We start from the raw sequence: 15,041 nt of genomic DNA, 5'->3' as shown, positions 1-15,041 counted from the left end.
TAGGATTGGATATGTCTTAGCTCATAAAAAATGATTTTATCTTTTGGACTACACTGTGTACAAATGCATGTGTGCACCCATATCTGTTGGTCAAGTATGGACTGCCTTCTTGTGTTTGGAAACAAAAGTTCCTCTCTGATATGACATGAGCATACTTTTTGGCATCATGAAGCAGTCTGGTCTCTGAAGTTTTAACATAAGCAGTGACAAGCTAAAGGAAGAGAAAGAAAGTGCTGTAAAACCTGAAAGTCAGCTGTGGAAAGGCAGAAGAACTGAGTAAAACTGGTAACCTTAAATATTGCAACAGTATGGTTGTTGCAATGGTTGAGATTCAACAACTAACCTTCTGAACTTTGTTTTGCAAGAGTACTCACTATCAATTTCAAAATGAGTGTTTCCAATAGGATTCATTCTACATTGTCATATTTCACCTCAAAGTCTCTGTCAATTGCTTTCATTTTATACTCCTCCCTGTTGTCTCTCTTGACAGACAGTAGGGGTGCTTGTGGCAGGAAGATGAAGAGGGATCTGCTGGAGTAGTTCAAGTTGTTGCTATCCTTGTATCTAAAACAGACCCCTTTCTGGGCCATTCATGGAGAAGCCTAGTGCTCTGTGAAAGAGGCAAAAGCTTTAGCTACTGTCGATTTTGCTGCATTTTAAATTATAAAGCTTCTTGTAAGAACAAAATTAATGTCATTTTACTATGTTTACAAGGATAACAATTGAGGTAGGGGTATAAAAGAGTAGTTTAAAAACATTTGAAAATTACCAATTTTGAGATTTGATTGATAACAGTTCAGTAGTAAAAGTTTTAAAACATTACACAAAATTTGAGCAGCTGAAGGGAATAATAGATTCTGATTTCATTCAAGTATTTTATTTTTAATCATAATTTTTAATGGTAGCTGTCATGTAAGAAGGGAATTGAGGTAACCCACTAACAGCATGCTTGCACTTGGGTCTCATACTGCCATTTCTATTTTGGTAATGAATTGTAAACTACAGTCTAAAAGGCAGATGCCAGGGATGAATCCTTCCATCTAGGAATGAGAAACTGAGTTCTGCTTAACTGAAGAGTTGTCCTCATTGTAACACATTTTTATTTGCAACAGGTCATACGAGCCATGTACCAGTAGGCTTATGATGGTTCTCAGGGTGAAGGATTTCCACATCCGTGCCCTTTAAAAAATTTTATTTTGTAGTTTGCATAAACACATTTGACACAGATTAAATTGTGCCCATTGCTTCTTGTCCTGTCACCTGACGCAATTGAAAAGAGCCTGTCTCTGTCTTCTTTGAACCTTCCCTTCACATATTTGCACACACTGATGAGATTGCCCCTGAGCTTTCTCTTCTCTAGGCTAAACAGTCCTAGCAATCTCTTTTGTCTCCTGTGTACTTCTAGAAGCCCTTCTTGTTGCCCTTGACATCACTTGCCAGATTTAACTCCATGTGTGCTTTGGCTTTCCTAACCTCATCCCTGGATGCTTGGGCAATGTTTCTGTATTCCCCACAGGTTATCTATCCTTGCTTCCACCCTCTGTATGCTTCCTTTTTGTGTTTGAGTTTGTCCAGGAGCTCCTTATTCATTCACACAGGCCTCCTGGCATTTTTACCTGACTTCGTATTTGTTGGGATGGACTGCTCTTGACTTGGAGCAAGTGACCCTTGAATATTAACCAGTTTTCTTGGGCCCCGCTTCCCATCTCATGGTCACTGCAACCAAGGCTACCTTTGATCTTCACATCCCCAGCGAGCCCCTCATTGTTGGTGACTATGAGGTCCAGGGGAACACCTCTCCTTGTTGTCTCCTCTATCACTTGGAAGTTGTCACTGATGCCCTCCAGGAACCTTCTGGATTGCTTATGCCCTGCTGTGTTGTCCCTCCAGCAGATATCAGGGTGGTTGAAGTACCCCATGAGGACCAGGGCCTGCAAAAGTGAGGTTCCTCCCAACTGTCTGCAGAGGGCCTCATCTGATTTTTCTTCCTGGTCAGGTGGCCTATAGCAGACACTGACTACAATGCCACCTGTATTGGTCTGCTCTTTTAATCTTTACCCATAAACTTTGAGGTGTCTCCTCATCCATCCCCAGGTAGAGCTTCATGCACTCCAACTGCTCTTTCTCAGAAAGAAAAACTCCCCCTCCTCATCTTCCCAACCTGTCCTTCCTAAAGAGCCTGCATCCCTCCATTGCAGTATTCCAGTCATGGGAGCAATCCCACTGTGTCTCCACATTCCCAACAAGATCATAGCCCTGCAGTTGCACACAGATCTCTATCTCCTCATGTTTATTCCCCATACCGTGTGCATTAGTGTACAGGCACTTCAGAGAGGCACACCAGCATGTTGACTTCCTAGAAAGGGTTTTGGGGATTTCTCCATAATAATGCCTTGTAGTCACTTCCTTGCTTACATGCAAATGCTGGAGGCAGGCAATGATGAAGTTGCAACAAGAAGTCCGAGGGCAATCAAGAGAGACTTCAGGGTCTTGGGATGACGGGTTAAGGGATCAGGAGCACAGGTAGTGTTCTCTACCCTTCCAGTTGCGAGGAATAATGAGGGAAGAAACAGGAAGAGCCAGCAGATCAATACCTGACTCTGAACCTGGTGTCACTGGCAGAATTTTGGGTTCTTTGATCATGCGTCTGTCTACAACAACACCAGACCTGCTGGCGACAGATGGGGTACACCTGTCTCAAAGGGGGAAAAGTATCTTTGCACAGAAGTTAACAGGGCTCATTGAAAGAGTTTTAAACTAGATTGGAAGGGGGAAAGGGATAAAACCTGTAGCGATGGATTTGCCCTATATAGGATGGAAGAAGTCCTGCCAGAGATGGACTGGTGAAGGAAAAGAAGGAAACAGCTCAAATGTTATAGAAACAGAAGTTTTTAATGTTGTTAAAACAGATCTTAAGATGGTTTTTCTGTATTTTGCAAAGTCACTCTGTCTCCTTCCCGACACCCCCCTGTGAAGGACCCTTATGCAGGAATGTCCTGGGAAGATACCCTGAGGTCTTCCCATTGGCTTTTGTTCACCTCTTTCTATTGGTTATTAACTCTTTACCTGATTGGGTTTTTCTGTAGTACCTTGACCTTATAATTGGTCCCTTTCCAATCCCCCTGAAAGCCATATAAACCCCCAACCCCAATAAACTTCCTCTTTCGTCCGTCCCTCAGCCGTGGTCCTGTGTGTCCTTACAGGCTCATAGAGTCACGTGCTTGAGGGGTAGTTTGGGAGAGCATTACACCTCCAGAGAATGGTTTAACACCCAAGACCTGAAGGTGCCCCCCTCCAAATCAACCGTCGTAAAAACCAGGTTGTCCCAGTTTAAATGAGACAAGGGTCTTTTGCTGAGGATGGATTAGGAGGAAAAGACCCAAACTTCTCTTTCCAAGCAATTATAAATCCAAAATTAAGAGGCTTTGATTGAAGGAAAACAAATTATGGAAAAGGGAAAATAACAGCCCTTTATTAAAGGTATGTGTGTATTAACAGGAACACGGAAAAAAAACCAAGTAAAATAACTAAGCAATACTCCTATACCCACCAATAATCCCCTTTAAGAACAAAACCGATAAACCGGCAAGAAGAAAATCAAACAGTTCAATTTTTTTGCACCCTTTGATGCAGTTCCAACCACAGTCAGCAGGGGGCACCGTCGGGTCACTGGAGATGCAAAAACTTGTAGTGTCCTATTGTAGTCACCAGGTGGCGCTGTTGGATCACTGGAGGAAGCAGAACTTGTAATGTCCATTGCCCATCACCAGGCGGCGCTATGGAATCCCTAGTCACCGCCCTGTGGGATGGGGAAAAAAAAACAAAACAGTACTCTCCAGGTACAAACCAAAAACCAAAAAAAACTCGGTTCCCCTTCCCTTCCCACACTGGGGAAGGAGAGAGAGAGAGGGACTGGGGGGGGAAGGGGGAAGGAAAAGAAAAAAAACAGCAATAAAACAGAAAGTTCTCCCAATGGAAGAAAACTCACGAACTTCAGCTGATTAGGATTAGTGTTAAGCAGGGCCTGCAGCCAGCAACAGCTGAGAAGAGAACAGCAACAAACTCCACTCCGACAGGAAGAAAAGAAGCAAACGGCAGCTCTGCAGCTTACCGCAGGTCCTCGCCTCACTGGCCCACACACCAGCTACACCTCCCTTCCCCACTTCCTTCCAGCCCCACACACCAGCTCCCCCTCAACTCTTCCCCCTTCGTTGTCAAGGAGACTAATCTCTCGGCTATTACTGGGCCAGGCCAATTCTTTTGTTCACCTAATGGGCAATATACAGAGCACACACACACACGGCAGGGGGAAGGGGAAGAAAAAATTCTTTGCTAAAATCAGAACTATGACACAGGTTCATTAGAGATAAGTCGGGGGCGACACGTCAATGTTTGAGGGACAGAGTGCTAGCGAGGTCCTTTGGTCTGCCATATCAGCGGAAGTAGGGGATGGAGATCCATACGGCAGCAAGGATGCAAGGGTTATTGATGTGTTAGAAACCCCACAAGTACCTGAGAATGGTGTAACAGTTATTAATATAATAAACAATGAGTCCCATAGGGACCATGAAGACACCAATGTGGTGTGTAAGAAAAGGTAACGTTTATTCAAGGAGTCACAACTTATATAGTAGTTTCAAATGCTGATACGTCACACAGGTAATCTTATCAGCCAATCCCATACAAACATTTCACTGAGCATGTGTGACAGAGTACTTAGAAACTAAAACTCCCAGGATGTTTTGCAGCACCTGGTGTAACTAGACCCCACAATTCCCCCATTTTTATTAATAACAAGATACAAAACAGTGCAAATAAAAAAGGAACAGTACAGTTTTTAACTATTTCTTAACATAACATTTTTCATTTGACATAGTAAACTTATTTCTTGCTTAAACTTTATATACTTAAAAGTTTTATGCAATAACAAAATTTTGTTAATCAAAAAACCTAATTTACCTAAGGGTCTTATGCAATTGGGTAGAATAAAAAATTTTATTATCTGAGGGTCTACACATAACTGGGGAAAACTTACTTTATTAAAACACAAGGAAAATTTTAAAGGAGGAACATCATGTTCTGAGTTCTTTTTCAAGGAGTTGTGGCAGAGGTAGTGTTTGTTGTGTGTGTTTGTTTCAGATATTTGGTATAAGGTGCATATGGTTCACATACATTCATACATTCACACAATCTCTCTTTCACTCATTCTTAGGCAACCGCCTCCATTCTCTCTTCATTCATGCATACCTGTAACCTTTGTTTTCATTTTTCAGCCACACAGGTGAGGTTTTAGGTTGAATGATTAATTATGTGTTTCTCTTTCTTCATTTTCTTCACTTGTCATTTCTGTTGTTTGTTCCTGCTGTGAAAGATACTTAAGATATGACCTTACACACCTGGAAGGAATCCATCTCAATTTAGTACCTGTAGAGACACAAGCATACTCTCTCCCCCTTTTTTGTTGTGAATACTGAGTTAATGAATTCAAAGGTATAATACTGGTAAGTAGCGTGCACATTCCTGAGTGTTCTTAGAAAAATGAATAGGTAGGTTATTATTACAATTTGTTAATTAATAACAATAGAAATTCTTAAAGATGCTAATTACTACTAAAATAAGATAGTTACAAACCTAAACTTATTTAGATACATTTAAGAATTTAACAATTTTAAACAACACTTAGAAAATGTTACTATTAGTAATTTAAACAAAGGTACAGGGAAATTAGGAATTTAAAAATGTATTAACAAGGCAATGTTGAATTTTTATCTCTTATTAATGTAAACATAAAATTAAAGACAGTTAACTAAATTATTTTAGACAAAAACATTTGTAATAATTTTTAAAGACTTATGTGTAAAACATGTAAAAACAGTCAGTACATCTAGTGTCTCTATAGGTTTGGCCCCAGTCTGGGTCCTTGCCGGGGTCCCTGACCCGCTGCAAGGGAGTGGCGGCGCGGACGGGCTGGACCATGTCGCAGAGTGTGGTCGAGAACTCCAGGTACGACCCAACTGCCAGAGTGAGCTGCCCGCGCTCCAGGTGCAGATGGGAGGCGAAGACCCTGGCAACTCTACGCCACCAACACGTGTTCGCTGAAACTGACGCGCAGCCCCAGGCTCTGCCACAGGTCCCACTCCTGCCGCAGGAAGAGCCGCACGGCCTCGACCAGAGCGGTCGCCTTGGCGGGGTCGTGGAATAGGCTCTGCGCGCAGCGCGCCACAGCCAGATGGCACCAGGCGGTGTAGGGTAGACTTTCCTGGGCACGTAGTTCCCGCACCAGTGACACGAACTGCTCCACCGCCTTCGCCACGTTGGGTTTGTGCAGGAACCACCACCGCAGCTTGGTTGACACCAACCAGTACTGCGAGAGGAAGTCACTGTCCCCGCCGTGCCCCGTTCTGGAACCACCCGGCCCGGTGGGGCCGGAGTTGCCACCCGCCGCCAGTAGTCCAGCAGAGTTGTGTGCAGGTCCACCCCCGGCCTGTCTCACTGCGGTTACCGAGTGCCCCGAGACGCCCCGTCACGGCGTCTGGTATCGTGGGCATGCAGTCCTTCAGTTGCATCAGGAAGTTCACGAGCGGCGTGGTGGACACCACGGGCTTCACGTCACCTTTGGTCACAGGCAGGACATACACACAGTTGGACATGACCCCGTTCGGGGGAGCGGCCACAATGGTGGACACTGGTACAGACCCCTTTCTGCTGGCCGTGTCGCCCTCGGCGCCCTGCGCCACCCCAGTTCCCCCGCCCGGCGCTGCCCCAGGCACAGCGCTGCCCACAGTGGTCGGGCTGGGCTTACTGCCCTCGGCGGGCATGGGTGGGGCCACCGCGGTGGGCGCAGGGTTCGCATCGACGCTGCCGCTCATGGCCCTGGCTGCGCTCCTGGAGCCGCCCGCTTCGCCACTCCACGTCGCTCCATCTTTTTTAAACATCGCACCCCTGCTGCTGGTAGGCACAGCAGCTTAGTTACCGGTTCCCAGCACAGACCATGCTTTATGCATGCCTCCAGCAGAGACCGTCTACAAGATGGCCATGAGACAGGAAGAGAAGGTACCACTTCCTGCTCCCGGCATGGATAAGATAGCACTGCCCATGCTCCGGCGTGGTTTCCAAGTGCCTGCAAGCTTGCAATGGCTTGGGGATTCAAAGTCTGTTCCCTTTTACCAGTCACACAATTTGCGACACGCGCCTTCCTCCCAGAACCCACGCATTCGTGAAAATTCAGTACAAAAAGGCATATTCTAAGGCTTTTCTTCCATGCTTTTGGCAACCCCCCCCCTTTCCACATCGTAGAACCACGTGGAGTTTTATGGCTGGTAATGTTTGGGGGAGGGGAAGATTTAAAGTTTTTTTCTGTGGACGAGTTCTCTTGCGAGGGTTTTAAAGTGTCCATTTTCTTTACTTCTACTTTTTCTCTGTTTCTCCACCCTTCTTTCCAAACAGTTTCACTAAGAATTGTAAACAATACCAGTCCTACAACAGTTATTTTCGTCAATTTTAAAAGTTCAGCTATTTTATGTCTGTTAACTTGTCTCCAAAGTCTTTTCAATATTAAGCTTAAGGCTTTTGCAATATTCTGTGGTTCATGTGAATTAAAAGTTTTCATTTTTTCTCTTTTTTTTCTTTTTTCTCCCTCCCTCTCACCTGGGACGTAGATTTTTCTTCTCGAGAGTGTCCTCTCAAAACGTAGGCAATTTCCTACCGAGTTCAGACCTTTTTTCTTTTGCGCATTTTCTCCGAGTTCACTCGTAGTTCTCACCACTGACGCCCATCTAAGGATTCTTTTCCCTGGTACCTGTCATTTGCTTTTTTACGACGGACGTCCCTCAGCGTTACTATAGGCTGGTACCTGACATCTGGTCCATATTTGTCCCTGATTCAGGACAAGGTTTATGCCCCTGTTCAGGAACGCCAAATGTAGCAGTTATTAATATAATAAGCAATGAGTCCCATAGGGACCATGAAGACACCAATGTGGTGTGTAACAAAAGGTAATGTTTATTCAAGGAGTCACAACTTATATAGTAGTTTCAAATGCTGATACGTCACGCAGGTAATCTTATCAGCCAATCCTATACAAGCATTTCACTGAACATGTGTGACAGAGTACTTACAAACTACAACTCCCAGGATGCTTTGCAGCACCTGGTGTAACTAGACCCCACAGAACGGTCTCGCAGAAATTAGGGCTTGTCCCCACAAAAAGGCGTCAGGGTCCTTAGCCAAACTGAAGTGCATCTACATCAATGCACACAGCATGGACAACAAACAGAAGGAGTTGGAAGTCATGGTGCAGTAGGAAAACTATGACATAGTTGCCATTACAGAAGCACAGTGGGATGACACGCAACTGGAGTGCTGCAATGGATGGCTATAAACCCTTCAGAAGGGATAGGCAAGGAAGGAGAGGTGATGGGGTAACCCTGTAGGAGTGTCTTGAGTGTCTGGAGCGTAATGATGGTGACGCTAGGGTTGAGTGTTTATGGTTAAGAATCGAGGGGAAGGCCAACAAGGCAGAGATCATGGTGAGAGTCTGTTACAGATGATACCTTGGAGTTTTGATGTTTTAATTTTTTTTATTTTTGTAGACCTTAGAAGTAGTTATGTAGTAAATGTAGATTTTAGAGTAGCAGCATATTATCCCTTTACCCTTAACACACCAGCTCAAACCCCTGTTACCCATTCCCATATCAATTCCCTAAATTCCATAGCCTGTTTAGTCTCTTTTTCAAGGTAGAATTGTAGAAGAACACCCTAACCCTACGGAACAAGATATAGCCATAGACCCAACAACCTTCAGGCCTAGAATTCTGGAAGGCCTCCAAGGACATTACGTGCTCTGAGGAAGATGAAGATGAAGAAGAGGGGGTCCCAAAATGCCCCCAGACCCAATTCTCAAGAGGCGTGGCGGGGGCAGAACCTGGGTGGTGGCTGGACTGGATTGGGTGAAAATCATTATAAAAACTGTGGACATCTGTATTTCGAGAGCGCTGGGGTATTCCAGAAAGCCTGGGGGCTCATTAAAACTTTTGTATCCTTATCTTATCTCCTACCTAATTTGGCTTGGAGTCTTTTTTTCCCCACAACCATTTAGGCAACACAGACCACCCAACCAGGATGAAGAGGTAGATTAAATATTTCATAAGCAGTTAGGAGAAGTCTCATGACTACTAACCCTTGTTCTTGTGGGGGGCTTCAACTCACCAGATGCCTGCTGGAAATAAAATACAGCCAAGAGGAAGCAGTCTAGGAGGTTCCTGGAGTGTGTGGAAGACAACTTCCTGACACAGTTGGTGACTGAGTGTAGTGGGTTGACCCTGACTGAACGCCAGGTACCCACTAAAGCCACTCTCTCATTCCCCTCTGCAACTGGACAGAGGAGAGAAAAAAAACAGTGAAGGATTCATGAGTTGAGATAAGAGCTGGGACAGGTCACTTACTGATCACCATCATGGGTAAAACAGACTCAAAGTAGGGATATTTATTGAATTTATTGCAAACCGGATCAGAGCAAAAGAGGGAGAAGTAAAATAATCTTAAAAACACCTTCCCCCCACCTCTCCTTCTTTCCAAACTCTATCTTCTCCCCCCTCAACGGTGCAGTGAGATAGGGAATGGGTGTTACGGTCAGTTGTTTCTACCTCTGCTCAGGGAGACGAGCCCTTCCCCTGTTTCCTGTGGGGTCCCTCCCATGGGAGACAGTCCTTCACAGACCTCTCCGACGTGAGTCCATCGCACAGGCAACAGTTCTTCATGAAACTGCTGTCCCCTGGGTCACTACTCCATGGGGTGCAGTCCTTCACGGATGAGCTACTCCACTGTGGGTCCCCACAGGGACCACAAGTCCTACCTGGGAAAAACCTGCTCCAGCATGAGCTCCTCTCTCCACAGGCTGCAGGTCCCCAGCAGGACCCTGGTCCATCTTGCACCTGCCATGGGATCACAACCTCCTTCATTCATCTACCTGCTCCATCATGCGCTTCTCCATGGGTTGCAGGTGGGTCTCTGCACCCCTATGGTCCTCCATGGGCTGCAGGGGGACAACCTGCTCAACCATGGTCTTCACCACGGGCTGCAGGGTCCTCAGCTCCTGGAACACCTCCTCCCCCTCTTTCTGCACTGACCTTGTTGACTACCCTGTTGTGTGAGTAGATAGGGTCTGGCGATCGGAAGATTTCGGTTTGTTACGGAAAGATAGGGACCGACCCCCTACCAGGGACCACCCCCTCCCATACCTGGCAGCCAATAATAGATTAGGTGACTTCACAAGCAGACGGAAATGACGGTGTAACTTAGCATTATAAAAGACTGTGTTACAAGGTAATAAACGCCATTTGCCGTCCACCACATTGGTGTTTATGAGTTAATGGCCCGAGTGACTGAAAGATAGTCACCGTGCTTTCCCTGAACCAGGTCGTCACGCAACACTGTTGTTCCCATGTTCTCACTACACTCTTCCCTGGCTGGAATTCTCATCTGCACAACAACCTTCTGTTCTTAAATATGTTATCACAGAGGCATTACTATCACTCCTGATTGGCTTGACCTTGGCCAGTGTCAAGAAGCCCATCCTGGAGTTGACTGGCATTGGTTCCACCAGACAGGGGAAGTTTCTAGTAGCTTCTAAGAGAAACCACCCCTGTAGTACCGTCCCGTCTGTCCTCCCACCGACCGCTACCAAAACCCAGCCACAGAAACCCACTACACTGAGTCAACTAGGGAAGGCACCCTGTTGGACCTGTTGTTTGTGAACAGAAAAGGACTTGTGGGTGATGTGATGGTTGGAGGCCGTCTTGGGCAAAGCAACCATGAAATGATAGAGTTTTCAATTTTTGGAGAAGTGAGGAGTGGGGTCAGCAGAAATGCCACCTTGGACTTCCAGAGGGCAGACTTTGGTCTTTTTAGGACCCTGGTTGGGAGAGTGTTTTGCCAGGGGATGAGAGTCAGCACAAAAAACACGTACACCAACTTTAAAGAACAGGTGTGTAATTTTACTATAGTGCAAACCAGTAAAGAATTACAAAAGGATAAACTCAGCAATGCACCTAATCATTACAACAAAGAGTGCCTATAGTGATTAAGAAAGACACATCACCAGTTACCCTGATACAGTACCGTAATCAACATCCATACCCGCATCAACTGGGGAGACCCGGTCGCAGCAAATGGTCAGAGAATCACTCCTGGTAACTGGAAAATCCTACGCAGTGCATCCACTTGTAGGTGAGGTCTCCATCCTTGCTGCGAAAGGGTTCAGCTTTTATATTGTTAAACAAACAAGCTTACATAATCACTAGTGCAGAAAACATCTGGTTTCCATCTCTCCTTGGGTTTCTCCCACAACCTGGTCAGGGTTCAGAGGAAAATCAAGGGAATCAGTTTTGACCATCTACTGCCAAACAAGGCCAGACATCTACTTCCATGACCTTGACCAGTCTCTAAATACAGAAAGATAAATGCATTCATATTTCATTAATGAGCAGATGCAAACGTTCACTAATAAGCAGATACAAATATATCTTACTAACAAACATACATGTTTACACAGGTGTAGTCTTATCATACTATGTATTTTACTAATGATTATACATAATTGTGACTAATAAGCAGATACATGGCTAAATATAACATTAGGTCGGAAGGTTCATCTAGAGGTCAACTCTGGTTCAGGGCCTGTTGTTCAGGCCTCAACACTTCAATCGGTCCTTTGACCTATAGATGAACTACAACCTCCATAACGGTGCACCTACTGTTACAATTTTGGATTTGGGTATTAAACATAGAGGCAGTGCCTCTGGGTCTTTGATTAACTGCTGTTTCTGCTCATTACTCAGCGTTATAATTCACATCCTTTTCAAAACATACTTAATTAGTTGCATAAAACATGGAATTAGACAGGGGATACAAATTAGACCACTGGTTGCACAAAGGAGAAAGAAAAGTGCACACTTAACCCACAGTCCCCCCAGTAGCCATGAAAAAAAGTCCACTTCCCAACCTTTCCACGTTTGAACAGGTACATGAGCTAGCTTTCTCATTTCCTTTGTTATCTGATTTACCACTTTTCCATTGTCATCAATTTGTAGGCAACAATTAGATTCATTTAGTTTTCCCCAGACGACTCCTTCTCCTGTTAACAAATAATCTAAAACCATGTGATGTTGGAGAACTGCATTAGGAATGCATTTGAGTGGATTGGTCAGTAAGAAGGTTGAGAGCTGTACTCATCTGGTTAGTTAGTATTTCTACAACAGTTTGTAATCTAATTATGTGTTTCAAATTATGAATGGGTTCTCTGGCACCTGATATTAATTCATTAGGATTCCAAGTGACTGGTCCATAATGTTGTATGATTCTCTCGGTCGACCACTCATCTTTTCCCCATTTCTGAGTGCTCCCTCCAACCAGGAAACGTCAATTGATCACTTTGCTTTAACTAAATCATCATATAGTCTCATTCCTAAACTATGTCCTTGAATTTGGGACAACAAGAAAAACAAAGGTCTAATGTATCCTATGAAACAAATTCCTGACCAATTTGAGGGTAATTTTCTATAAGCATGTTGTCTGCAAATCCAATAATGACCCTTCAAAGTCCAAGTTCCATTGGCCCTCTCAAGTCTCCTCAGCGATTGGAGCGTCATAATACAAAGTGTTTTTTGCTCCTAGGGGCCCTCCTACTTTCATTTTCATTTTTCTGATATTTACATTTCCATGTTCCTTCATTTGGTTTCCAAGTACACTTATATTCTGTTTGATTGTTACTGGAACAAAATTCTTGAAAATATGTTCTAGTTCCATTTTGATGCTGCCAGGTCCAATGAAAAACCCTATACACAAAGGGATCACTAGTATTATTTCCAAGTTGACAATACAGGATTTCTGGATTTGTGGTTCGACCTGCCAAACGAAAAACTTCTTTACACCCTCTAGCTGGGAAAGTGCAGAGGTGCCAATAGCTATTATTTATTTGTGTATGTGTCGCGTTCCATTTACCACAATCATACCCTGGTGACAAAGTCCATTCACAAGTGCTTTCTCCCACAGGAATACCTCCCTTTTTAGTTCTATTTAGACAGTAACTTCCCTTCCCAGAAAAGTGGAGTTGCCATGGACTACCCTCTTCTGTCCAAAAACCGGTACCATTGTGAACTGTACTTAAATTACTAACCCACCATTTAGGTTGAACTGGACTGGCTACCCATGGCCAGTTTTCTGATCCTTCTGGCCCCCCACAAACCCAACAGTTGCTGAGGTTAAATGAGTTTGATATTTCTTCTCCCAGCGTTATAAATCTATTTCCCCAACTTAGGTTCTGGTTAAAATAATAACATAAGAACAGCAATGTCAATAATGGCTTCATTGTCAATTTGTCCTCTTTCGTTCGTGAAAATCAATCAGGGTTCACATCAGTCTTCATATCCACTTGGGAGGATAATATCCTTTTCCAAAAGAGCCATTGCAATAGACAGGTAAATTCAATCATGTAGGATCTGTAAGACAAGAATCTATAACATCTAGTTATTCTCGCATATAACGCTTGGTTGCAGGGACATATTCCCATTTTTCTTGCCCAGGTTTCATCATTAAAATGGTATTGTCTTTCCCTGTGGCTGTCACTTCAGCCAGTTCGGGAGGGTCATTTGGCTTTTGGACCTATATTTTGACTCCATTATTAAGACTGGTGGATCCAAACCCCTTATCTCCACTAACAGTAGTGACTTCAGGTGGATCTCCTTTTTTCACAGTTGTTTTTAAAACTGGCAATATCAATAATCGTGTTACCCTGTGTCGTGCTTTTGCCCACCAGCCCATCCCTGGGGCTGAGGATGGTTTTCTCCAGGTGATTTCCGGACAAAAAACCAATCAAAAAGTTCAGTGACGCCTTTGCTAATTACATCTTTAAGAAAACGGAAGAGAAGGTTGTGGCGCAGTTGAAATTAGGAGCAGTAGCCATGTAGAAGGGTAGCTGGCCCGAGGAGGGCCAAGGCCCCCTCCTCCCTCGGTTTGGGCCGGGGGGGGCAGGTGCAGCACTGAAACCTCCCTTCTCTCTTGTGAGAGAGTGAAGAAAAAAAAGGTTTAAAAGACGAACTGCTTAGATGAGAAACCGCTGCAGAAGAATTCCAGCCATGAGATAACAGGATTTTCAAGGTCAAAGCTACAGTCGCAGAAGAGAGAAGAAAAGTTCAAAGGGGGGAGAACTGCTTTTTCTCCTTTTCGCTCTCCCTCCCTTCAGCAGGGTAAAGACTGAAAAATAAAATCCCTGCCACCTGTAAAAGTTTGTTGGGGTGAAGAGACCCCCCGTGCGGCTCACAGAGGAGCTTGTGGATGCACCAGAGATTTGTGACTTTAACAGAAAGAGAAAAGCTTTATGCTGGAGCAGGAGCGGCTCAGATGAGGCAAAGTCCTGTTAAAGACTTTGTGACCCTCGAAGGGATCGATACTTATGCTGAAGCGAGACGACTCAGATAAGCTTGGGATCTCAGTGAGAGATCCATGCTGCTGCTGTTAAAGATTTATGACCCTGAGGGGGATGACAACCTACGCTGGAACAGAGAAACGGTTCGGGTAGGGATGTTGGGATCCATGTGTGGAATTCATGCTGCTGGTGCTGGAGATTTGTGATCCTGAGAGAACCTACGCTGGAGCAGAAAATGGCTCAGGTGGGATATTAGGATCCGAGTAAGGAATCCAGACTAGACCCATGCCGAGAAGTCTATCAAGGACTGTTCTCCCATGGAGAGGGACCTCCATAGGGAAACAGGGGTGAACTCTTAAACCATTATCCCCTGTAACCCTGTGGAAGAAGATCCATAGTAAGCAAGTGTCCCCTTGCAAACCTATGGAAGGAAACCCTTCAGGACCTGGGTAACCCTCAACCTTCGGTTTTAGCCCAGGAGGGGGGTAAGCCCAGCCCTGGAGGCCAACACAGAATGAGAGAGAGATAAAGAAGTTCCAGCTGCGACAAAAGTGCTGCAGAGTTACTAGAGAAAGAGAGAAAAAACTGGAATTCCGAGAATGGAAAAGGACTGCTTCTC

General features: G+C 44.7%; 1 protein-coding gene across 1 annotated transcript; it reads right to left on the bottom strand.

The window, feature by feature from the left end:
* Nucleotides 1–6,073: 6,073 nt before the first annotated feature.
* Nucleotides 6,074–6,869, bottom strand: LOC126637652 (transcription initiation factor TFIID subunit 10-like). Its single transcript, XM_050311025.1, has 2 exons — nt 6,528–6,869; nt 6,074–6,343 (listed from the first exon to the last, which is right to left on the bottom strand). Exons 1-2 carry the CDS (start codon nt 6,867–6,869, stop codon nt 6,074–6,076), a joined length of 612 nt encoding a protein of 203 aa, XP_050166982.1.
* Between the last annotated feature and the right edge of the window lie 8,172 nt (nt 6,870–15,041).

This window comes from Myiozetetes cayanensis, unplaced genomic scaffold, assembly GCF_022539395.1.
Source record: "Myiozetetes cayanensis isolate MyiCay16 unplaced genomic scaffold, myiCay2020 scf158, whole genome shotgun sequence".
NCBI classification, from domain to species: domain Eukaryota; kingdom Metazoa; phylum Chordata; class Aves; order Passeriformes; family Tyrannidae; genus Myiozetetes; species Myiozetetes cayanensis.
Note: the sequence above shows the minus strand (reverse complement) of the source record. Positions and strands in the feature narration are given on the sequence as shown.

Bases quoted from the DNA above. Each gene is read 5' to 3' on its own strand.
- LOC126637652 (XM_050311025.1), bottom strand. From the start codon at position 6,869: ATGAGCGGCAGCGTCGATGCGAACCCTGCGCCCACCGCGGTGGCCCCA. The intron at 6,344-6,527 runs GTGACGGGGCGT...GTGTCAACCAAG, and splicing joins TGCCCACGATACCAGACGCC to CTGCGGTGGTGGTTCCTGCA.